This window comes from Jatropha curcas, chromosome 3, assembly GCF_041381405.1.
Source record: "Jatropha curcas cultivar XTBG-Jc1 chromosome 3, XTBG_Jcur_1.0, whole genome shotgun sequence".
Lineage (NCBI taxonomy): Eukaryota > Viridiplantae > Streptophyta > Magnoliopsida > Malpighiales > Euphorbiaceae > Jatropha > Jatropha curcas.
In genome coordinates, this window is record NC_143153.1 from 26,206,926 (window position 1) to 26,231,401 (window position 24,476).

The following is a 24,476-nucleotide window of genomic DNA, read 5'->3' on the forward strand; positions in this document are numbered from 1 at the left end:
TTAATCTCTTTTGGCACACAATCAATTAGCTCACAACTTGCAGATTTATTATTGATCAAACAGTTAAACCTTAGTGATTAGGTATAGTGCCAGTTTGGCGTTTTTATTGCTAATAGCAAATTTTCGACCTATCATATTAGCCCAATGAATACAGATAATTTTTCATAATACGGTTTTTTTGTTGAGTCAAACTTGATTTTTCATAATACGGTTTTTGTAGGAGGAAAAAGGAAAAGAAAAACAGTTTCCAATCAAACCATAGGAACCAAAACTAATTTCTTCTCCTTAGGAAGTACAGAAGTAAGGAAACTAATCCACAGAGAAATAGTTACGAAGACACGTAACAAGAGGCCATTCTGGGGAAAATAACAAAGCCCTGATTCATCTTCAAAAACAAATATATTAAGACACCTACCAAGAATACTTGCAATACAAACTCTCTTCAGCTATATTAATTTCACAAAAACAAGCAGCTTCTGTTTAAAGAGAATATATATTATGCACTTGATCCCTCACAATCTTCTCGGCCATAATTATTTTTTTCTGGAAAAAAAAAATATATACTTCATACATGATCCCTAAAAAAATCAATTATATAGACCTCACCAACAAAAGAATGAATAGAAGAAAAAAATGTTCCCTATTTATCCTCCAATGATCTGGTGTAGTATTGGTTTGGCAATAATGTGCGACTCCTCAGCATCAATTGGCATGCTTGTACTTGCTGATGAATTGTAGTAGTCAGTTCTGCTGCTTACATCTTCGCAAATAATGCTGCTTATATCATCAAATGTCCAATCAGGAATGTATCTGGGTCTTGAAGTTACACTGCTTACTTCAATATCACCAGATAGCATAGCCACCACACGCGACATTGAAGGACGAAGAGTTGGTGAAGTTTGGGTGCACAAAAGAGCAACTCCTATCAAGCGTCTTACTTCCTCCTCATTGAATTCTGATAGTCTGTTGTCTATTAATTCTATTGCACGGTTGTTTTCATGCAGGTGCCAGGCCTAAGAAGATAAGAAGTTACAAGATCTGTTAACAAACAACTTTGAATGCCAGGATTATAGGTGCATGACAAATTCAAATTTGTTATCCAGGCATATCCTAGTTCGTCTTATGCCTTCTGAATATGTGAGAAGTGGGGGAGGGTCTCAGATTCGAGGGCTCCACCAAATGTTATGACGAGTTTTCATCAATATAGTAAGCATTGGAAATGATTACTCATGCAGCCTCCTAATGAATATAAAAACATATTCACATTTGGTGGATGGGAGTAACTTTGAGTCCATTTGGTCTTTCAGAATATGCTTGAAAGGACTTGATCCTTTGACACTTCACTAACATTTTCAAGATTCTAAAGAAAAAAACAAGAAAAGAAAAACTCATTTTCAGATCATTGTAGCAGCAAGAAGGAAAAAGGAACTGAAATTTATGTTATATTTTGATTTTAAAATAGGAAGAAACCCATCTTATAGTTTTTGAGTAAAAATGAACATATTCCAATTGCAAGGTACGAGAAACATAGACAACTCCTAAAGTCATTATGATTAATGCTTTAACTTTTGCAAAGGTAAACTATGTGAATGCAATAAATAGCTAAATTATAGCCACTGGATTGAGTGTTTGCCTCATAGTGCAAGAAATCAAGAGTTCGTAGATTTAAAATTCCCAATGTACCAAAAAAGGAAAAAGAAAAGGAAAAAAAAAAAAAAAGCTAGATTAGAGATAAAGGCAATTGTAACTTCTCAGATGCAGAAAAAGAAAAGGAAAGAAAGGTTCCATACAAATGAAAATAGGGATGAATTAAAAGAAGCACTTCACAAGCATTATATCATACCCATTCAAGAAGGTATATCATTTCTTTTTCCAGGCTTGGGTCAGAATTTGGTCTCCCACTCACGACTTCAAGAGCCACAACTCCAAAGGCAAAGATATCGGCCTTTTCCGTGAGGTGTCCACGCATAGCGTACTCCGGTGCAAGATACCCACTATATTAAAAATGGATTCACAAGATAAAGTTACTAGCACCGCACAGTTTATTGCCTTAATTCATCGCATTAAGAATTACCTAAGTAAAAACGAAAAACAAAAGCTTCTGTCATATGATCTTACAATGTCCCTGCAACACGGGTGCTTATATGGGTCTTCTTATCATCATAAAGTTTCGCCAAACCAAAATCTGAAATCTTGGGAATGAGATCAGAATCAAGAAGTATATTGCTGGCCTTCACATCTCTATGTACAATTCGAAGCCTCGACTCCTCATGAAGATAAGCTAGACCTCTGGCTACTCCCATGCATATCGCATAACGCTTTGACCAGTCAAGTTTCAAACTTCTTTCTCCTGTCTTATTCCATTCATGCATTATCATTTTTCTACCAAATTCTATACAAAAGAAAGTGTGCATGTGTGCGAGTGCGTGTGAATACAGATTCACACATTTATATTGGAAATGTCATACCAAATAATGCTTTGTCAAGACTCTTGTTCTCAAGATACTCATACACGAGGAGACGATTGTATCCTTCAATGCAGCATCCATACAATTTCACAAGATTCCGCTGTTGCACTGCAGATATAATAGCAATCTCTGTAGCAAATTCAACCTTTCCTTGGTGAGATCCCACAGAAAGTGTCTTAACAGCAATCACTCTCCCATCATTAAGTTTTCCCTATAATAGATAATTCAAAAACAAAGACAATAAAGAAAAAGAACAACATCCTGAATATTTATTTAAAAAGAGAAGGAAATTCTGCAGAAAAAGAAAAAGCTGCAGATTTTGTGAGTGTGAAGAAACAATTAATTTCTTGTTAATTCCATTACAGCATAATGTAAACATTTATAGTAGAGCTAGTCTAAAGTTTGTTCACCAACCTTCCATAAGTCAAGGAAGGTTGTTCACCAAACCTACCTAAAAGCAAGGTAGTTCACCTACCTCTTGATTTCAACAAAATACAACAAAATCTAAATGACTTTAACAAAATACCTCCAAAAATTGTCAACAACACTTTGCATCAATAGCTGTAGCTGTAACTTTAACACTCCTCCTTGATGCAAGAGTTGAGACAAACACCAAGTCTATTCCTAAGAAATTCAAATCTTGGTTTTTGCAACGCCTTGGTGAAAATATCTGCTGTTTGGTCTTCAGAATTGCAATGAATAATCTGAATTTCATTTTCCTTTTCAGCTTCACGAATTGCATGATACTTGATTTTGATATGCTTGGTTTTTTCATGGAAGATTGGATTTTTAACCATAGCAACAGCTGATTTGTTGTCACAAAGTATTTTAGTTGGATTTTCTTGCTGAAAATTCAGATCAACTAATACCTTTCTCAACCATATAGCTTGGTTTACAGCAGCAGATGCTGCAACATACTCTGCTTCTGCAGTTGATTGAGCAACTGAAGCTTGCTTTCTTGTTCCCCAGCAAATGACAGCAGAACCAAGTGAAAAACAAAAACCAGTAGTGCTCTTCATATCGTCCAATGAACCAGCCCAATCACTGTCTGAGAACCCCAACAACTTCACACCATTTAATCTTCTATAAAACAAACCAAATTCAGCAGTTCCTCGCACATATCTCAGAACTCGTTTGGCTGCTATAAGATGGTTTTCAGTTGGAGAATTCATGAATCTCGACAGTAAATTTGTTGCAAACATGATATCTGGTCTTGTTACAGATAAATACAGCAAAGAACCAACCATGCTCCTATAAGTTGAAGCATCTATAGAGTGAGAACCATCATCCTTTTGCAATTTTATTCCATGGGCTGTAGGTGTACTCACTGGTTTGCATTTGCTAAGTTCAAACCTTTTAAGCAGCTCCCAAGCAAATTTCTTTTGTGAAATAAAAATCCCTTGCTCATCTTGAGCAATTTCAATCCCAAGGAAATAGCACATTAAGCCAAGATCATTCATCTCAAAAACCTGCTGCATCTTCAATCTGAATTCTTGAATTAATTGTAAATTGTTACCTGTGACAAGTAGATCGTCAACATACACAGAAACGATAAGCACATCACTTCCTTGTTGAGTTACGTAAAGTGTTGCCTCATTCAAGCTTCGTTTAAAACCCAAATTCAGCAAGTAATGATCAATCTTGGCATACCAGGCCCTTGGGGCCTGTTTTAAACCATAGAGTGCTTTCTTCAACAAACACACTCTATTGCTTCCATCATTAAAACCTTCAGGCTGCTCAATATACACTTCTTCCTTCAAAGAACCATTTAAGAAAGCTGATTTCACATCCAATTGAAAGACTTGCCAACCTTCACTTGCTGCTAGTGCCAAAATCAATCTGATAGTGTCAAATCTTGCAACTGGTGCAAAGGTTTCTGTAAAATCAACCCCTTGCTGTTGAGCGTAGCCTTTAACAACATATCTTGCTTTGTGCTTATTGATGGAGCCATCAGAATTTAATTTCAATTTGAATACCCATTTAGTTCCAATTACATGCTTATTCAATGGTCTAGGAACTAAAATCCATGTTTCGTTCTTCATAATCATCTTCAACTCCTCCTCCATGGCAGCTCTCCACTCAGGCAATTTTAAGGCTTCATCCACCTGAGTTGGTTCAAGTGAGACAACATTACATCTGCTGTAAATTTCCTCTAGGGATCTAGTTCCTCTAATTGCATAATCATCTTCATTTGATTCTTCTTCATTGTCAACTGGAAGTTCTTGCTCTTGCTGAAAATCAAGAATTGATTTAGAATTTTCTGGTTCCATTTTACTCCAATCCCATTCACCTTTCTCATCGAATTTGACACTCCTGCTGACATACACCTGTTTAGTAACAGGATTCAAAATTCTGTAGGCTTTGGATTCACTGCTGTAGCCTACTAAAATTCCTTTTTCAGCTCGTTGATCCAATTTCCCTCTTTTTGCATTTGGAATAAATGAATAACATATGCTTCCAAAGATTTTGAGATGACCAACCGATGGTGTAACTCCAAACCAGCTTTCGAAAGGAGTTTTTCCATCAATAGCTTTGGTTGGAAGCCGATTTTGAAGATATACAGCAGTGTTTACAGCTTCAGCCCAAAGAACTTTGGGTAGATTTTTCTCAAACAAGAGACATCTCGCCATATTCATCACAGATCGATTCTTTCTTTCACTTACACCATTTTGTTGAGGTGTGTAAGCTACTGTTAATTGATGGTGAATGCCAGCTTCTTGCAAATATTGCTTGAATTGATTGGATGTAAATTCAGCCCCATTATCAGATCTTAAAATCTTGATTGGGGAGCTAGCTTGATTCTCTACCATTGATTTAAACTTCAAGAACATTTTGAAAACTTCAGATTTGAATTGGAGGAAATATACCCAGCAGAATCTGGTGTAGTCATCAATAAACAATAGAAAATACTTGCTGCCATTGTAAGATGAGACACTCGTAGGGCCACACACATCAGTGTGTATTAATTCAAGTTTCATAGAAGCTCTCCATGCTTGATCAGATGGAAATGGTGTTTGGCTGAGTTTGCCTAACTGACATATTTCACATATACTGCTGTCTTCTTCAACTATAGATGGCAAATCAGCAACTAACTTCTTGGATTGTAGCAATTTTAATGAATTGAGATTGGTGTGACCAAGTCTCTTATGCCACAAATCAGATTCTTCTTTATGACTCAAGCAAGATTCTTCTTTGAAGTTTCTTAAATTTAGAGGAAAGCTTCTCCGTTTCATTTTAATAGCAAATAACTTTGAGCCAGAAGGATCACTTATTTCACAAGTTTTATCTTTAAATAGCAAACTGTAATTCTTATCCAGCAATTGACCAACCGAAAACAAGCTTTGATTTAGTTCCGGTACGTAAAGAACATCGGAAACAAGCTTTGTACCTGAAGGAGTTTGTACAATAACATCTCCTTTGCCTTTGACATCAACAAGCCTACCATCTCCAAGTCTGACTTTTGAAGAATAGGTTGTATCCAAGCTATCGAAATTCACCAAGTTTGGTGTCATGTGGTTAGTGCAGCCACTATCAACAAGCCATGCTTCTTTAGCTTCAATTGAGACACCACATTTTTCAATTTCATTTACTGCAAATAGTTGTTCTTCATACTTTTCAGAATTTTCGGTGACTTGTGCATGATGATGGGCTTGTGTTTGCTGATTCTGGTTTGTAGAACAAACTTTCTCGGTGTGACCAAATTGCTTACACACCTTACATTGAGCTCCAGGTCTGAACCAGCAGTAGTTCTCAGAGTGGTTTGTTTTTTTGCAATATGGACAAGGTGGAAATCTGTCCTTCCTCCAATTTTTTCTGAAATTCTTCTTCATTTTTGGTTTTCTGTCAGTTTGCTGGCCTCTTGAACCTCCTTCTTGCATTTTTGTTTTATGAGTCACAACAAGAGCCTTCTCTCCAATGGTTTCTTCTTCCCTATAGGCTTTTCTTTGTTCTACAGCTTGTAGAGCATTTGAAAGCACATTCAAGGATATTTGTGACATGTCCCAAGTTTCTTCAAGAGAAGAAATCTTGGCTTCAAATTTTTCAGGGAGAGTCACCATAACTTTCTCCACAATTCTCTTCTCTTCTAACTCTTCTCCCAACAATCGAATTTGGTTTACAATTTTCATAACTCTATCAACATAATCTTTCACATTTTCATTTTCCTTCATTTTCAACATTTCAAATTCTTTTCTTAAATTGAATATCTGCATCTGTCTAGTTTTTTCAGATCCATGATACTCAATTTTTAACTTCTCCCAAGCTTCATGTGCTGTCTCACATGTCATAATCTTGGTGAAGATAGGATCTGCAACAGCTGCATGGATATAGGACAGAGCTTTTGGAGCCTTAGCAACCTCTTCTTCATGTTGTCTAATCTACTGAAGGGTTGGATTTTGATTAAGAGGTGGAGGTACTCTGTTTTCCTCCACATACTGCCATAATGCAAGCCCCTTGAAATAAGCTCTCATCTTCACAGCCCAAACATGATAGTTTTCCCCATTAAAATGAGGTGGTGAAAGAGACATGCTGCTGGAAGCCATTTGAGGAAAAGCAAATAAACAGAAAAACTTCACAAATTCTGGTTTATTTGGTGGCTTTCTCTATGACTTTCACTCAAACACACACACAGCCCTTTGAGATCAAGGTTGCTCTGATACCACTTGTTGGTTTAGAAGAGCAGAAAATTAAGGAAGAGAAGGAAATTCTGCAGAAAAAGAAAAAGCTGCAGATTTTGTGAGTGTGAAGAAACAATTAATTTCTTGTTAATTCCATTACAGCATAATGTAAACATTTATAGTAGAGCTAGTCTAAAGTTTGTTCACCAACCTTCCATAAGTCAAGGAAGGTTGTTCACCAAACCTACCTAAAAGCAAGGTAGTTCACCTACCTCTTGATTTCAACAAAATACAACAAAATCTAAATGACTTTAACAAAATACCTCCAAAAATTGTCAACAACACTTGCATCAATAGCTGTAGCTGTAACTTTAACAATTTAATTATCTAGTTTTCCTATTGCTTTGAACAGAAGATGAGAGTTTCATATGCGTTGAGTTTAGCCAAAAAGGAATTACATATTTTAGACAAGGCAACTATATAATAAAGTGTCTTAGTCTACAACATTTCCCGCATTGCGGGCGCTCATAGCTCAAACTCAGGACCTCCAGGTTACAAGTGGAGTAGCTTTACTGTTACACTAAAGCCACCTTCATTGCTCACCAATATATAATGCAGAAAAATGATAAACTTAGCTTCAATCTTGAGGACCTAAATCAAAATACATAAGATCCTCAGGTTTACAGCTGATAGATGGTAGTCTATCTAGTTGATTAGCAATCTTGATTTATTGCACATTATTTCCTGTACAAGAAAAATTAGATGGGGATAAATGAATATCAGTCAGCAATTTGTGATTCTCTAAATAGCCATATACCTTATAAACCGGCCCAAATCCTCCCTCTCCAATCTTATTGCTGGGACTAAAGTCGTTCGTAGCAGCCTTCAATTCAGCATAACTGAAAATGTAAGGTCTAGCATTCGTACCTACGAGCACTGAATTTCAACACAAAAAGATGAGATTTGAGGAACCATTTGCTAGTCATATGGAATGGTATCTTAGGCTGAAAAGGCTCCAATAAAGTTCCACATTCAAATAGGGAAGATAAGTAGAAGCTTGCAAGCTTAGTTATCCCCTTTTGTGTTTTGGCACAATGTGATTCCTAATATGCTAACAACGATATACATGTAAAATTACGTTGAACAATAACAGCATTTACTACACATATGAAGAATAGCATAATTATTCAGATATTACATATACAACATAATCTTTAGTTCACCTTCATCGTCGTAGGTGGTTTTCCTTTTTCTTCTTTGGATGAATAAATAAACCGCGTAAACAAGCAGAAAGCTTGTTATTCCAATCCCAACAACAACTCCCACAATGACACCGGTCCTATCCTTATTTTTTCCAATGGTTGGAGGATTGTTAATAATAGTTGGTATGAAATCTGCATAAAATCTCAGAACTCAATAACCTGATATCTATACAAGTGAAAAATCAATAAATTCACTAGTTGAATAGTTGTGATACCTGAAGTAGCACTGATTGCTGAAATAGAAGGTCCATATGTACCTTGATAAGGAATGCAGCAAGTACCCTTTCCAGCCCAGAACAAATGGATTTCAAGGTAATTTTCAGATACCTGAGCAGTGAAGTTCTGTCCAACAGCTCGCTTAGAGATTCCACCAGCTGCCTTTCTTATGTCAAAATCCTTTACAACACGATTGCCCTGAGTAACATCTTGGGGTTCAATAAAAGAATAAAGAAAAACGTAATAACTTTTGAAAGAAAGCCAGAGTTGGATTTCACCAAAGCTTCTAAAATCAACATCAATAATATTTCACATTACCAGTATATTATACCCAGATTTATTTACAATTTTACCAATTTCTTTTGGATAATACCCTATAGTTTCCAGTAAGGCACTTGAAATTAGTTTCTGAACTCCAATTAGAAAATAAGCGTGAAAAAATAATTTTAAAAGATATATTCATGTTCCTTGAGCATTATTGCAGAAAATCTTGGTAGTTATTCTTGACAACGGTACTTAAAACAATTGAATTACAAACATAATTCATCTTAAATCGAATTCATCAAAATATTATGTCCATTTTCGAACTTCAGAAAAAATATGGAGAACTTTGTCATCATAATCCCAACTCCTAAACCTTTGATAACCAATCCTAACATCGAACAAAGGTCTCTAAAAACTTCCAAATTTGAGTACAACACTAAGGGGTCTCTAGAAAATTCATAGTATGAGACAGACCTGGATGTAAATATCAAAAACACGCCTACCAAGACTCCTCCATGTCCTACCATCCTCGAATGCTGTTTCTGCAAATTCAAGTTTGATGTTGTAATTGCCATTCTGAAGCCCCAAACCATAGTATCTTAGTGATGAAGCAGAGAGCCGTCCTGTCTGGAACAACTCAGAGTCTAGAGTATATGTAAATTCAGATGAATAACTTCCTGTGAAATTTCCAACGTTACTGACACCCCATCTTCTTGTATCAGTAACATAATATGTTGCTGAACCAAGGGCCTCAGTATCCCTCTCATATACAATCCCACTAGAAGGCGTAATTTGGGGACCGCCACATTTTATCGCAAATTGAGAATCTGTTCTCCAAAAACAAAATAGGCAGTTGTTAGGAAAATTTCAGAAACCATCTTGATTCCAATTTAACATCCTATAAATTCCTCAGAGGTTTTTAGGCATTAAATGACAGGACATTCTTTTACCCCACAATGTCACTCCAAGTCTAATATCCAAATTGACATGTTATACATGGTGTCCAACTTGAGTAATGTCCTTGCCTCCGAAGTCGAGTACTTTTTTTGGAAGTGTGTGATATATGGTTTAAAATCAACAAAATAAAGTACGGATCATTACAGTCTAGCCCTCTGAAAATTAAAAATGTTTCATAGTTGTGCCCTTGCCAATTCAATAGCTGGTAAAAGTTTATAGTATGAACAGTAGGATCCTTTTTAAGTAAACTAATCCTCCCTTCTTCCTTGGCCCTTACTGGTTACTGCCAAAATAGAAACATCTCAACTAGAAAAAAAATAACAAAGATGGAGAATATTTTAATTGTACTTACAGATTGGAAAGGCTCGGTTGCAAGAAAAGTCACGTTGAAGACAGTTCAGGCCTGATGGCAAACCACTGAAAGCCAAAGAGGAATGTAACAGGTCTAATAAGGAACTTATGAATAGATTCAGGAGCATTCATTGGCAGCCAGAAACCTAATTCTGGTCATTTAAACAGATAATTGAAATTGATACAATATGTTATGAGATTGATCTAGTTCACCAATTGAGGACTAATTACATGATAAAGACAACAAGTAATTCCTTCCAACTTTTGAAGTTCCACGCAAGGAGGGTGGGATGAGCATTCGGTTTAACCAAACTGGGCCAGCTCAGTTCGGTCTGACTGAACGCTTTTTCATTATAACCAAACCTAAACCCAAATAATGCCAAACCAGTTCAGTTTGGGTATTCCGAAACTGAATGGTTTTTTGTTTACCAAACTGATTGGTGACTGAATTCTAAAGCATCTGATCGAACCAGGTCAAAATGGGTCAGTTCTGTTCGGTTTTGGGTTCAGACCCAAATATTGCTCACCCATAAAGGAGGTTAAGATAGGGTTATCACAGGTTACATTTATTTGCATTGTAATCCCTCCTTCCCATAATGGAGGAAGCAAAAAGAAAAAGACTTATTTAGTTGAGAATGATTTCAACCACTACATGCTGGAAAGTCCATGAAGAAGCATAAATAGTTACACATAAAACCTATGACTTTTTTTTTTTTTACATTATATTTTCCACAGAAAAACTTAGATGCTTAAAAGAATTTCACAGAACAAATGTGTACTAAATTCCTTTTAATTTGAGGTTAATATATTATTAGTGTCTAAACTTTTTCTATTTTTGTTATTTCAGTGTTTGAACTAGCCACAGTATTAAAATGGACTATTTTACCCTCATAAATAATACTATGATATTCATATCTCTACTCCACTAATATTCTTAACTTTCCTTACTTCTCTCTTCATTACATATTTCCTTCTTCCTTTCAAAAATTATTTTTCTGCTATTCTGATACCTATTAACATCAAAAGAAACCATAACTACCCAATTTTATTTAAAAATTCGAACCTCAATCTCCACAAATAAATCATAACATTTTCACTAATTTCTCTTATATGCATACACAAAGAAAAACCACTATTTTTTACTTGTTTGTTTCCCAAGAAAATGTTTAAAAAAAAAGTTCGTTTCTCAATAAAAAACACGAAAGAACTCTTGTTTGATTACCTAGAAAATGCAAGACGATAAAAAGAAGTCTCAAAAGATTAGTAGAAATGTGAAGAGAAAAAAAAAAAAAAAATTGAAGTTTCTATCGAGAAAAAAAAAATTATTATATAAAGGATATAATAGGCAAAAGAGGAAGTGAATGAGAAAAAATAACATGGAAAAGTGAGATGATATTTTTTAAGAGATAAAATGGCCCATTTTAAATATTCCGATGAGGATTAAAGCCATGCACTTGATTCTGGAAAAAAGAAGTCCATTTAGACACTTGATTTGCATGAAAAAAGTTTAGACACTTCTACAAAAACTGAAAAAGTTTAAACACTACACATATACTTAACTATTCCTTTAATTATAGTCATTTGGGATTGTCCCCAACAAATACCCTTGCTCTCCACGTAATCAAAGTTAGCTAATTTCTAGTCACCACTCACCACCTTTTTTTCCTACCCAGTACCGCCGACCACTCTAATTCATGTAGCCATACTGCACTTTGCGTCAACAAATAATATTTCTTATAAAGAGTGAAAATACAGATAAAGGAATACATGCAAAAGTTCTGCTGTTGGACCATTTTTTTTATAATTCATATTTTACCACAGAAAACAAAAAGATAAAAGAAAAGTAGAAAGATAGTCAGAAGGCATTAGATATTCTCAAATGCATGCAACTGCAATAGGAAGAGGATAATCAAGAACAATTTCATTACATAGCAGGCGGACACTGCAGTTATTATTTTATATGAAATAATATTATTTTTAATCTATTCTAGGGGACATATTGCCCTTCCTTATATAGATGACCTAATGCTTAGATTACAACAGAGAATGATATTGTTTAAGCATCCGCCTCATTACTAAAATGTATAAGCATTAAGGGTGAACATAAAATCAGAAGAAGTACCTGCTTTCTAGGTCTATTGTAAAGTTGTTGGCAACTAAATTACTGAAATAAAACCATGACAAATTAAAGATCTCAGTATTTCTTCCATCAAGAAGTCCATGAAGAACACAGGTTTAGTGAGAAATATCAGGAGAGTAAATAACGGTGGAAGCAAGAACTTACACTTGTAAATTTTGATCATTAACCCAGGTAGGAAAGCTCCCTACTAAATTATTGTAAGAGACATCTCTATAATTACAAATTGACAAGCAAATGATAAGTATATGTTCCAGCTGATGCATGAAATAACATGGTGAGGAAGCAGCTAAGCCAATATCAACTATCTGATTTGGGAGTTGAGGAAAAACTTTAAGCACATAAACAAACTAGTAATAAACATATAGTTCTTAATGTTTATATTTATGTCTTGTATACATACATAATTTGAAGTGATGGACTTTTTTGTGCAGGAAGTGGACCATCTAATTTGTTACTTCCAAGAAACCTGAGCATGCAGGGAGCAATACATGGTTCAATACGAACTGTATTTAAGATATAAGACATAATTAGCAGGATGAGATATTACAAGGTAGTGAGAGCGTTCAAATTGAAAAGTGAGTCAGGTATCCGTCCAGCTATATTGTTGAAACTCAAATCCCTAGGAAAAGAAATTATTTCAAGCATAAGGTTAAGAAAAATAAATTTGATGAACAAATAGTAATAAAATAAATACAATAATCTCCATTCAACTGGAGGTGCAGAATTTAAATCATTTCGATTACCCCATCCCAAAGAGAGTGATAGTTTGTCTTTATAATTACTTTTTAATGTGATTGTTAACCCAATTAACAATGAATGCACAATAACGCATTGAACTTGATAACCAAAATTTTAAGGAATATTTTATAGTGCTCCACTACAAAATTATCAGCCAAACCATTTATCATCAGATGAGTTACAGGATATTAAAGCTAACCCAAGTTCAACCTAAGATATTGACAGCTAAATTTACATCCATAAAGAACTAATAATAGAAATAACATACAACAGTGTCAAATTCTGATATTCTCCAAAACTAGATGGAACTGAATCTGAAATATTGTCATTTCTTAGCACCCTGCAAGACATGAATTGAGTTTTCTTATTACAACTTGTCAAAAGATCACTAGAGGAAAAAAAATAAATAAAGCATATTTGACTGTCAGACAAACTGAATCAGAAGACAGAATTAAATTGCCTTACAAGCCAGTTAGAGACTTCATGTCCTTAAGAAACGCAAGTGAAGAGCTTCCATTTGATAAATCACTAATTCTCCTAAATTCATATATTACATGAGATTATTAGTGTTATAGGTCCATTAATATAACAAAAAAGACCAGATACAGACACTCACAACTCTACCAGAGAAGTCAAGCTTGATAATGCTGATGGTATTGGACCTTCAAAGGAGTTCCCTTCAAATCTTCTGCAGTAACATTTATGAGTAATTCCCATAAACTGTGCATATTTGGCATTTAAAGCAATAACATACGGTTAACAACTACTAAATATTCCCTAAACCTAGAATAGCAGTTTGGATGTTAAGCAAGCTCAAGTGAAATTCTAGCTCAAGCTTGTATAAGCTTGATTTGAAGAAAATTGAGAGAAAATATCTGATGAGTTGTCTTACAAGACGGAAAGTTTCGACCAATTCCCTATGAAGCTAGGTATGCTGCCAGTAAGGTCATTATCTGATGCCCACCTGAGACCAATAGTATTAATTCCTTATAAACAAAAATCAGGATAACATATTTTCAGAAAACATTCAGTTGTAAAAATGTTCTTACATAATAACCATGTTCTGTAGGTTAGCAAATTCTAAAGGAATCTCACCACTAACCCCAGAGCTATCAAAATACCTGTCAAAGTGAACAATTTTCATCAGTTGTGTCACAAATCAGAGCTATCAAAATACATGTAAAAGTCTAATTATTCATAACTTGTGCCTGGTTAACATATGAAAAGAAAAATAGGTAGGTCAAAATGACATAAGCTTGTCATCGAGTAGTTATTTTTAGTATGCTTTAGAAACTATTCACAAGTTCCATAGTTGCACATGCAGTTATACTGGTTACAATCTAGTTCAGCTACAGGAAAAAACGAACTCAATTTACTTTCACTAACCCACCGTCTAATTTTCATACATTGTTCTGCTTCTTTACATTTTCTGGGAATTTGTTCTTTTAATATCTAACTTGGCCCTCTCTAGGAATTTAGTAACAAAACAACAAAACACTATAAGGGCCAAGGTCAATGCACACACCTATCATTTATTTTACCATGAAATGCATTAGATATGCTCAATTCAATGGGTATGCATGTTTTCCATTTAACTAAGTACACAAACAGTTCTTGCATCAATAATCAAACAAGATGCAGAATTAAAGCATTGAATTGAGTAATCTTATAAAGATTGGCACAGTTAAAATCGAATCCTGATGTTGACCATACCATGAAATCAATTTATGTAAAAGTGTCAAAGTCATGAATAATCAACCTAAAATGTAAAGAGGTTCACCAATTAACCACCATATATTTGGATATTAAGTATATAATTTGAAGTCTCAATTAAATTTCAATGCACCACAATGGCTTTGGAGGAAATAAAAGTTTTTCTAGCATATAACTAGAATCAGGAAGCAAACAACGTAGTATGTGGACAGCACTTTTTAGAATTCATATTGTAGGTATCTGCACAAAATTTTTAAAGAAAAGGAAACCGCAAAAACGATCACTCACCGTGGCTGCATTTGTCATCTGAATACACAATACCTCTCCTGCTCGCGATTCACTCTAGCATGAGGAAAAGAATAATTGCATACACCAAATTATGTTTCTATTTGAATTATATAGTTTTATATCCAATGAACCTTCATGTCCGAGGGACCGAGGATTTGTAGCCAGAAAGTACATTTATCTCGTGTTGCTAAACTATTGGAAGTCAGTTCAAAAGTAAGGCCTCTGTAGTCGTGAATCTAAGCGCAAATGTTGATAATGAAGATAGGAAGAAAAATCTGAGAGATTTTATATTTCTGTGTATCATGAAGTTTACACCAAATCCTATTTATATACACAAGCCTATCTCTAAGTAGGAAAGTTATAGAAAAGATAAGGACAAGAAATCCTCTGAAATAGGATATACAAAATATTCTATAATCACATAAGTCAATACTCCCCCTCAAGTTGGAGCATGGATATTGAATATGCCCAACTTGTAAATCAAATTATGAAATTACTCACTATTAAGCCTTTAGTAAGAACATCTGCAAGCTGATTACCCGAGGCCACATGTGTAAGTTTTAAAGCACCTCGGATAATTTTTTCTTTTATGAAATGTCGGTCAATCTCTATGTGCTTTGTCCGATCATATTGAACTAGATTCAGAACAATATAATGGCTGCCTTGTTATCACAAAACAAAGGTTTAATCCTCTCCTTTCGGCATTTGCAACTCTTCCATTATCTTCCTTACCCATAGCAGTTCGCAAACCCCTTGGGCTATAACTGTATATTATGCTTTCGCACTCGAATGTGCCATTGCATTATGGTTTTTACTTCTCCAAGTAACTAAGTTTCCTCCAACAAAAGTACAATAACCAAAAGCTGATCTCCTATCATCTAGGCATCAGTAAAGGCTTCAATTTTGAGGTGATCATGCTTAGAAAGGACTAAGCCTTTTCCAGGTGAAGATTTTAAATATCTTAAAATGCGAAAAACAGCTCCAATATGTGAACTACGAGGATCATGCATATGCTGGCTAAATAGATTCACAACATATACTATGTTTGGTTTAATGTGTGAGAAATAAATTTATTTTCCAACCAATATTTGATATTGACCCAGGTCAATTGATTCTCCCATCCCTGCTTGTAACTTATGGTTAACTTTAATAGTGTTAAGGATTAGTTGTAAATAGAATTTTATTAGGAGTTAGATTCCTAGTAGGTTTATAGTATCCTGTATGTGTATATATATGTGTCCCTATTGATGAATCAAATAGAAAAAAATATTTTTCCACATTAAATTTACTTGGTATCAGAGCCTGTGACTCTTTAAACTTGATTTTTCCCGTTTGCATAGAAAATTTCGGTGTTCCATCAAAATCCGGTCACCGGATACCCTGCGCGTGGTGGCTGTCAGTGTTGGTGACCATTCTAGGGTCACTGTTTTGCCTCATCGCCTACTCCAGCAGCTGCTCCAGTTGCCGACCGGCGTTCCCTCAAAATCCGGTCACCGGATTCCCTGCATGTGGGCCTCACGCGCCGATACAAGTTTCTGCTACAGTACCATGCGCCGATACAAGTTTCTGCTGTTTCCGGCAATCGAAAATTGCTTTTTGGCTTCATTTTTATGTCAGCAGTCTACTCAGGTAGTTGTTTTCCGATCCAGCGAAGTTCTGGTAGAAGCGTTCTCAGTTCTGTCAATTTGGCGTTTCAGGTTACCTTTCGCTTCTGTTTGCATTGAAAGACTTTTTTTTTTTGTGTGTCTCTTTCTGTGTTGCTGGTAGGGTGTTTAGTTTTTATTAATAATGGATCCTGAACCTACAGATTCTAAAAGTACTATTACTGAATTAATGCCAGCAATGAATAAAATCACAGAACATAAATTGAAAGGAACTAATTATTTAGATTGGAGTAAGACAATTTGAATTTATTCGCAAAGTGTTAAAAAAGATGATCATCTAATTGATGATCCACCAACTGTTGACACTAGGCAACGTTGGCTCAAGGAAGATGCTAAGTTATTTCTACTGATTCGCAATTCTATTGACAGTGAAGTGGTTGGGTTAATCAATCATTGTGAGTTTGTTAAAGAATTAATGGAATATCTTGAATTCTTGTACTCGGGAAAAGGTAATCTGTCTCGTGTGTATGAGGTCTGCAAAGGATTTTATTGGGCCGATGTTTTATTGCCTTTTAGTCCCGATGTTAAGGATCAACAAATGCAGCGAGAACAAATGGCTGTGATGAGTTTTCTTGTAGGTCTTGCTCCAGTTTTTGAAACTGCCAAATCACAAGTTCTTTCAGGCAGTGATGTTACCTCTCTTCAGGAGACTTTTGCTAGATTGCTACGTACTGAAGGTTCTCATACGCCTTCCCCTTCTGATAATAGTGCCCTTGTGAGTCGTAATCAGGTAGCTAGACAGCCAGGAAATAGAGGAAGAGGAGGAAATAACCGTAGTAATGGACCAATCACTCGGGAGGCAAGCATTCTTATCTGCCATTATTGCTATGAACCTGGTCACACTAAACGGTATTGGAAGAAACTGATAAATAAGCCACCAAGGGTAAATATGGCAACTCAAGATTATGCAGTTACTTCTTCTGACAACAATGTAACAATTTCTAATGCAAAGTATGCTGAGCTCTCTAGATACCGTTATTCTAAGTCTACTGATTCCTCAATTGTTGTTGTTGCCAATTCAGGTACTCTTCCTTCATGTCTTATGTCTACCTCATCAGAGTGGGTCATTGATTCTGGTTGCACCGATCACATGAAAGGTAACCCTAGTCCCTTATCCTCATTAAAAGAACCTGAACAATTTAATCGTCATGTTACTCTAGCTGATGGGTCCACATCTCCTGTCAAGTGTATTGGCACCGCCAATCCCATCCCATCTCTTCCATTGTCTTCTGTTTTTTGCTTACCTCGTTTTTCGTTTAATCTATTATCTGTTAGCAAAATTATTCATATGCTGAATTGTTGTGTCAAATTTTATCCTACATATTGTGTGTTTCAGGATCTTTTGACGAAGCGGATTATTGGTAGAGGACATGAGTCTGGTGGCCTTTATCTTCTAGATGAACACGTTTCATTAGCTTTGGCTTGTGCTAGTGCTCTATCTCCTCTTGAGGTTCATTGTCGTTTAGGTCATCCTTCATTGTCTACTTTAAAGAAGTTGTGTCTGCAATTTAAGTCTTTATCAATTTTAGAATGTGAATCTCGTCAATTTCCCAAACATCATCGTTTACCTTTAGTTCCTCGAGTCAATAAACGGGTTTCATCCCCTTTTGAGTTAGTTCATTCTGATGTTTGGGGTCCATGTCCTGTTATTTCTAAAACTGGCTTTCGGTATTTTGTAACTTTTGTGGATGATTATTCTCGTGTTACTTGGTTATTTTTAATGAAAACTTATTTTGAGATATTCTCTATTTTCCGTTCCTTTTGTGCTGAAATTAAAACTCAATTTAATACCTCTGTTCGCATATTGCACAGTGATAATGCTAAAAAATACCTATCTAGTTCCTTCCAATCCTATATGTCACAAAATGGTATTCTCCATCGAACATCTTGTGTTGATACTCTCTCTCCTGCAAGGGTTACCGGAAAGTAGCCTAAACTGACTTGAGAGATTTTCCCGATCTAATTCAATTTGTTTCAAAAACAAGCCAAAAGATGTTGGTGAGGCTCTGATACCATGTTGATAATAAAGACAGGAAGAAAAATTTGAGAGATTTTATATTTTTGTGTTTTTTGAAGTTTACACCAAATCCTATTTGCATACGCAAGCCTATTCCTAAATGGGAAAGTAACAGGAAAGGTAAAACCAAGAGATCCTTCTAAATAGGATATACAAAATACTCCATAGTCACATAAGTTAACACCCCTCATAGAAGGATTTCAAAAGATTAATTCACTTTAAAGATGTGGTGTGAGCTAGCGAAAAAGTCTTATCATTTTCATTCTTTCTCAATGTGAAGATACAAACTATGGAAGTCAAGAGTATGCACTTAAAACAGAACAGAATTGTATTGAAAACAACATAAGAGCACTTACATTTGTTCCAGCTTTGTACAATTCCCAAGCTCAGATGGTAGAGGACCAGAGAAGTTGTTTGTACCAAAAGCACTGCAAGATTACCAAGTAAATCAACAAATGAACAGTTTTATTTTTCATAATGAAGCCTAAGTAAATTATCATATAAAAAGGGTGTGTTCTACTATCATTTCAACCACACTTTAATTGAGCTTTGACTCGAAACTGTTATCAAGCTAATTCAAGTTGATACAGTGTTGAGTGCGAACTTGATTAGATTAGAAAACTCAATTTGAAACTCAACTCAAGCATAAACAAAAATTGGGCTTTTAGATACTAAATTCATTGTTGTTATTATTCTGAGATTGAGTTTAGCTATTTTAGCTTTTAAGCTCTTTATTACTGGAGCAGGTAATGATTTGAATAGTGAATTCTAATTTTTTTCAAAAAATCTGGAAAAATGAGCTAACTGAATCATTAACAGTGGTCATATGTTTTTACAGTTAATCAATGTTTTTTTGGATGTTTTGCAATTGGTCAATATTTTGAATTGAGATTGATTGTCAAAATTATTATCAAACAGCTTCACATCAGATAAACAAAATTTCCAATTGTTTGGATATCCAATCAGTACCACCCCTATTAGCCATTGCAAAGTTATTTTATTTAACTAGAAACACACAGTTAGAAAATGTTGACTTAATGTGATTATAGAAATTTTGTATATCCTATTCAGGAAGATTTCTTGTTCTTCCCTTTTCTCCAGCTTTCCTACTTAAAGATAGGCTTGTGTCTATAAATAGGGTTGATGTGAACTTCAATAATATACAGAAATATAAAATTCTCTCAGATTTTTCTTCCTCTCTTCATTATCAAAAAAAAATTTCAACAGAAAGCTGCAAACAGAATATATTCAATTATTTCATAAGTACCTCAATTTATATGATATTGTAAAAAATAAAGAACTCAGACTATCAGACTTTGTAATTGTAATTCTGTAAGCCCTAATAAACTAAGACATTACAAGGTAATTTTATATCCTCATTATTTATAAATATGCTCCGTGTTTTGTGAACAAGGGTGGTCATTTTTCAATGAAGTTTAACTAATGGATTAAACAAAATAAAGCATCGACACCATACGAAAGGAAAAAATTGTGAAAAAGTAAAACCTTGGTCACTCACATGTCTAAGCACATGCCTGCATGCTACTTTAAAACTTTATTAACTGGCTAAATGTCATAAAATGCAGTAGATAGCTGCTGACATCTGTTGAATAGAAAAATCAGTACGCTTACATTGATCTTAAATCAGTTAGCAACCCCAGTTCCTTAGGAAGTTCCCCTGACAGTGAGTTAATGCCAATGGTCCTAACCAAAATATAACTTTAAAATGTCACATGGTAGAAACAATACATATGCACAAGTTCAATGTGTAAATTAGAATTTAGATTGCTTACAGATATTCTATGCGAGTTAAGTTGCCAATGAATGGAGACAGGTTACCAGTCAAGTAATTCTGAGCCAAATTCCTTTATGAAATGAAAATGCCTTTAGTACATTTGGCAGCATATTATATTTGCTACTATACCATTGTGAAATGTAGCATCAAAAAATGCTTGATAATCTACGTAAATGAGTTTGACTTACCTTTAACACAGGGTAGAGGTGAATGATTGGGTAAGATGTTAGAATCCAGAGTTAATACTAACCAACTAGCTAGATAGTTTTCCATCCTTATACGCTCTTTATGAATTTGGTAGTTTAACAATGTGAGATTCTTAACAATATATATCCTTTAGGACTATATATAATTTATTAGAAATGAAATATTTTACAAGCAAATGCACTATAATTAAACTAAACTGTATTCAAAACATTTTCAATGGTAAAAAACATGGCCGTGGGTGGATAGCATAGTGGTGTTGATGACAAGCATCACTGTTATGAAATTCAAATAACAATTCAAATCCCAATAAATGCTAAAAACCTAAATTTTTTTTTTTTCACGTAAAGGAAAGCAATAAATGATGGTAAAAGGCTGATCAAGTATATGTATATACTGGAATATAAAACCATACAAATTGGTAAGATAAGTCAAAGTCCATAGCTCATCCGGAATTGCACCCTGAACATCCATTGCATAAACTTTCCTGTAAATTATCAACATTTCAATCAAGCACAGACCTAGACAAATATCTATAATATATGTAAGTTTTTACAGATATGAGGAAACATATGAACATTACCAAAGAGGACATTGATATAATTCATATTTACAAAACTACCATAATAAACATATCTAATAATTGAATTTATTTACAGAGGCATAACTAAACTTGCTTCTCCATTCTAGGCATGCGTATAATATATTTTACTTCCTAATCAATATAAATTCTTTCAAATGAATATATTTTCTATTTCTTTCTATGTAAGTTCGTTGATTCCCTAATTCACTACCTAAGTAATATGTTTTCTAGTCCTTGCTATTTAATTTCATATAATAAAGGTAAATATATGCAATTTTTTACTTATTGTTTCAATTTTTTCCCTTCATTGCAGTTTGAAACATCCTTTCTTCTTGTAGAAGGTTGTTGGAGAGAGATTGGAGATTTTAATATTCAAAAGATTTTTAGAGAAGCAAATACAATGGTGAATGCTCTGTCTAATAATGATTTAACTATGAGCAAGGAACTCCATATTCTTGAGCAACCTCTTTATTTGATTCAAAGTTTTCTTATTATTGATTGTGTAAGGCTGTATGGTCCAGAGATATTGTGTAATTGTTTCTTTGGGTTAAATCCCTCCTTAGCATTAAAAGAAAAGACATATAAAATCATTTTATTTATTCTATCTACATACAAATATCACAAACATATTTTTCAAGCAAACTAATTTGTGTTTTATGTTTATTTAATATTAATTAACTTCATAAGTTTTCAGAACATAAGTGAAGTTATGCTACGAGACTTTTCTCTCTTTTTTTTACCATTTTGATTGCTCATATATTGGACTATTTTAATAGTATTAATGTTTTTCATTTAACAATGACCAATTTTCGCATATACGCGAAAAAAAACTCAACAATTTTAATCTATAAAATTTTTAATATTTAATTTTATTAGAACTTACTAATATGGAAATACACACATATGCAATGTAAGAGAATGATTTGTCTAAATCCAATTTATGGGTCCACCTATAGATTAAACTAATAAAAAAAAAAATTTCCAACAGAGTAATTCTAACCATTCACTAGAAAAGAAAAGAATAAATGTAAATTTCTATTTTCATTAGTTTATTCGAAGAGTGAGCACATAGACCAGGAAGCCAAGTTTTGTATCCTACCATGCAATGCAATGCAACACAAGTACTAAAAATGCTAGTTAAACTAAAAGGATTGGACTTGCCTCGACTCAATCTATGTACTCGTCCATGGATCAAATTAATCAAAAATAAAGTCTCTTTTAAATATTTTTGCACTATGCTCGGAAATATTCTCATTTCAATAAATGCTTATTTTTCATTAGTTTGGTCCGGTTCCATATACTTGGTCTACCCAAGTCAGTCCCTATCAACTTCAAAAGAAGTGGTCATTTTTGCCATGGAGGCATAAATCAAACAGATAGAACGTAAGGTGAACGGAAAATGACAGATACCTACAGAAAATTGAAAAGGTAATAATAAGAAGACGTACAGGGCAGCGATGTGACAAGTGGTGCCATTATTGTAAGAGCAGTCGCATTTGACAAAGGGATTGTAATCGAAGTCGTCGATGGAGATAGAGGCAAGGACGGCTGCTCCACTGCACACCTCTCCGTTTATGTTCCATTGACTTTGATTAGCTGAAATCCCCCATTGTTGAAAGATGGAGTTCAACGCTCTGGCTGTGGCATCCCATTTTTTTAGAGTCAAGTTCAGCTTACCCTCCATTGGCCATTAACTTCTTTTGTTAAGACTTTTACTGGTAAATTTCTTTTTTCATTTTATTTCTATTTCAAAAATTCGTGAGCGTTGGAATGTCGCCTTAATTATTTTCTAAACCCAATGAAAAACAAATTTGTAACGCTTGCTAATCAATAGAGAAGTTTTATATCCTTTCATTTAAGTTCTACAAACAGAAAACCATTTAACAGTAAACAAAGTATTTGTGTTATGTATATACCTTTCAAAGGTAAAGATGGGTACCTACCTTCATTAAGCTCTGTAGTAGGTTGAGTTTGATTCTGTGCATAAACAATATTGTCCGCACCAATAAAGCAGAAAACATATAGAGCGCATAGTAGAACTAAAGATGATGAAGAATGTCTCAACATGGCCTGAATATCTTCCTTCCAAGATTGATTTAGTTGAAAATGAGAAATGTGAAACTTGCGCGAGACAAGTCTATATTAAATTTTCTAGATATTTGTTATATTTTCTAGATATTTATCGTAAGCCATAATTGTGATTATATAAGTCTTTCTCAGACTCCATAATTTCTATGTAATTAATTATATTTGTCATATTTTCTAGATATTTATCGTAAGTCATAATTGTGATTATATAAGTCTTTCTCAGACTCCATAATTTCTATGTAATTAATTATTTAGTCCTTGAATTCTGGTTAAAATTATTATCACACCTTGATGTTTGATAAAATTATATATTTGTCTCTGAGGTTTAGCATTGCTAAACTATTTAATCTTTTCTTTCAAAATGATGTTTCTCATTTGCCGTTTAATATTTTCCAAGCTAGGATAAGTATATTGGAGAGGCCTGATAGCCCGATTTAACATGTAAAGCTTTGTTATTCATAATTACAATTTAGTCACCCATTTAATAGTAAAATCGGTGCCTTTTGAATGGAGGGGCTCAATAGTTTAAGGATACTCATTAAACCTCATAGACGAATAAATAATTTGTTAAAATAGTAGGATTATGATAATAACTTCTACTAAAGCTCAAGGACCAAATATTTTAAAGGGTAAATTACTTTAATGTCCCTAAGTTTTTACTGAAATATTTTTTATGCCTACTATTGAGAGAAATTATTGCGAGCATTTATAACCATGTGACCATGATGTCCTTTCATCTAAAAATAACCATTTTTGTCATTGAATACCTTAACAATTTGACTATAGAGTTTTTTGAATTTACTCTCTCTGTCTCAAAATATAAGTCATTATTTTTGCATAATGATTAAGGAAATAATTAATTCTCTTATATTATAACAAATTCATAGATAATTTTATCAAATTATCTTCTATCTTAAAACCAATAATTACTTGTGAAAGTATTTATTGTAAACAAGGGCAATATTGAAAAAATATTATTCATTAGTTCTTGAAATATATAAAATGACTTATATTTTGTGACAAAATAACAAACTAAAAATGACTTATATATTGAGACAAAGAGAGTAATATAATATAATTATTAGTTTCTCATTTAACGGTAAAACAATCAT

General features: G+C 34.1%; 1 protein-coding gene across 5 annotated transcripts; it reads right to left on the bottom strand.

Moving 5' to 3' along the window:
• Positions 1 to 430: 430 nt before the first annotated feature.
• LOC110008619 (putative LRR receptor-like serine/threonine-protein kinase At1g56130) lies at positions 431 to 23,523 on the bottom strand. 5 transcript variants are annotated; one of them, XM_020680291.3, is made up of 24 exons: positions 23,220 to 23,516; positions 22,725 to 22,914; positions 21,109 to 21,180; positions 20,488 to 20,559; positions 20,327 to 20,398; positions 19,051 to 19,122; positions 14,062 to 14,133; positions 13,905 to 13,976; positions 13,629 to 13,700; positions 13,478 to 13,549; positions 13,281 to 13,352; positions 12,822 to 12,893; positions 12,675 to 12,740; positions 12,419 to 12,484; positions 12,257 to 12,298; positions 10,136 to 10,200; positions 9,301 to 9,653; positions 8,562 to 8,760; positions 8,308 to 8,478; positions 7,902 to 8,020; positions 2,469 to 2,679; positions 2,119 to 2,350; positions 1,844 to 1,994; positions 431 to 1,013 (listed from the first exon to the last, which is right to left on the bottom strand). In XM_020680291.3, the coding sequence occupies exons 1-24, from the start codon at positions 23,341 to 23,343 to the stop codon at positions 645 to 647; spliced, it is 3,078 nt and encodes a 1,025-aa protein (XP_020535950.1). In that variant the 5' UTR covers positions 23,344 to 23,516; the 3' UTR covers positions 431 to 644. The 5 variants fall into 5 exon arrangements, with proteins under 5 accessions (XP_020535950.1, XP_089575775.1, XP_037495877.1 ...); XM_037639949.2 differs by lacking the exon at positions 431 to 1,013 and having other exon boundaries at positions 1,871 to 1,994; positions 2,075 to 2,350; positions 23,220 to 23,523; XM_089719649.1 differs by lacking the exons at positions 12,257 to 12,298; positions 12,419 to 12,484 and having other exon boundaries at positions 23,220 to 23,515.
• Between the last annotated feature and the right edge of the window lie 953 nt (positions 23,524 to 24,476).

Excerpts from the sequence above, each read along its gene's own strand:
- LOC110008619 (XM_089719648.1), bottom strand. The coding sequence starts at position 6,754 with ATGACATGTGAGACAGCACATGAAGCTTGGGAGAAGTTAAAAATTGAG.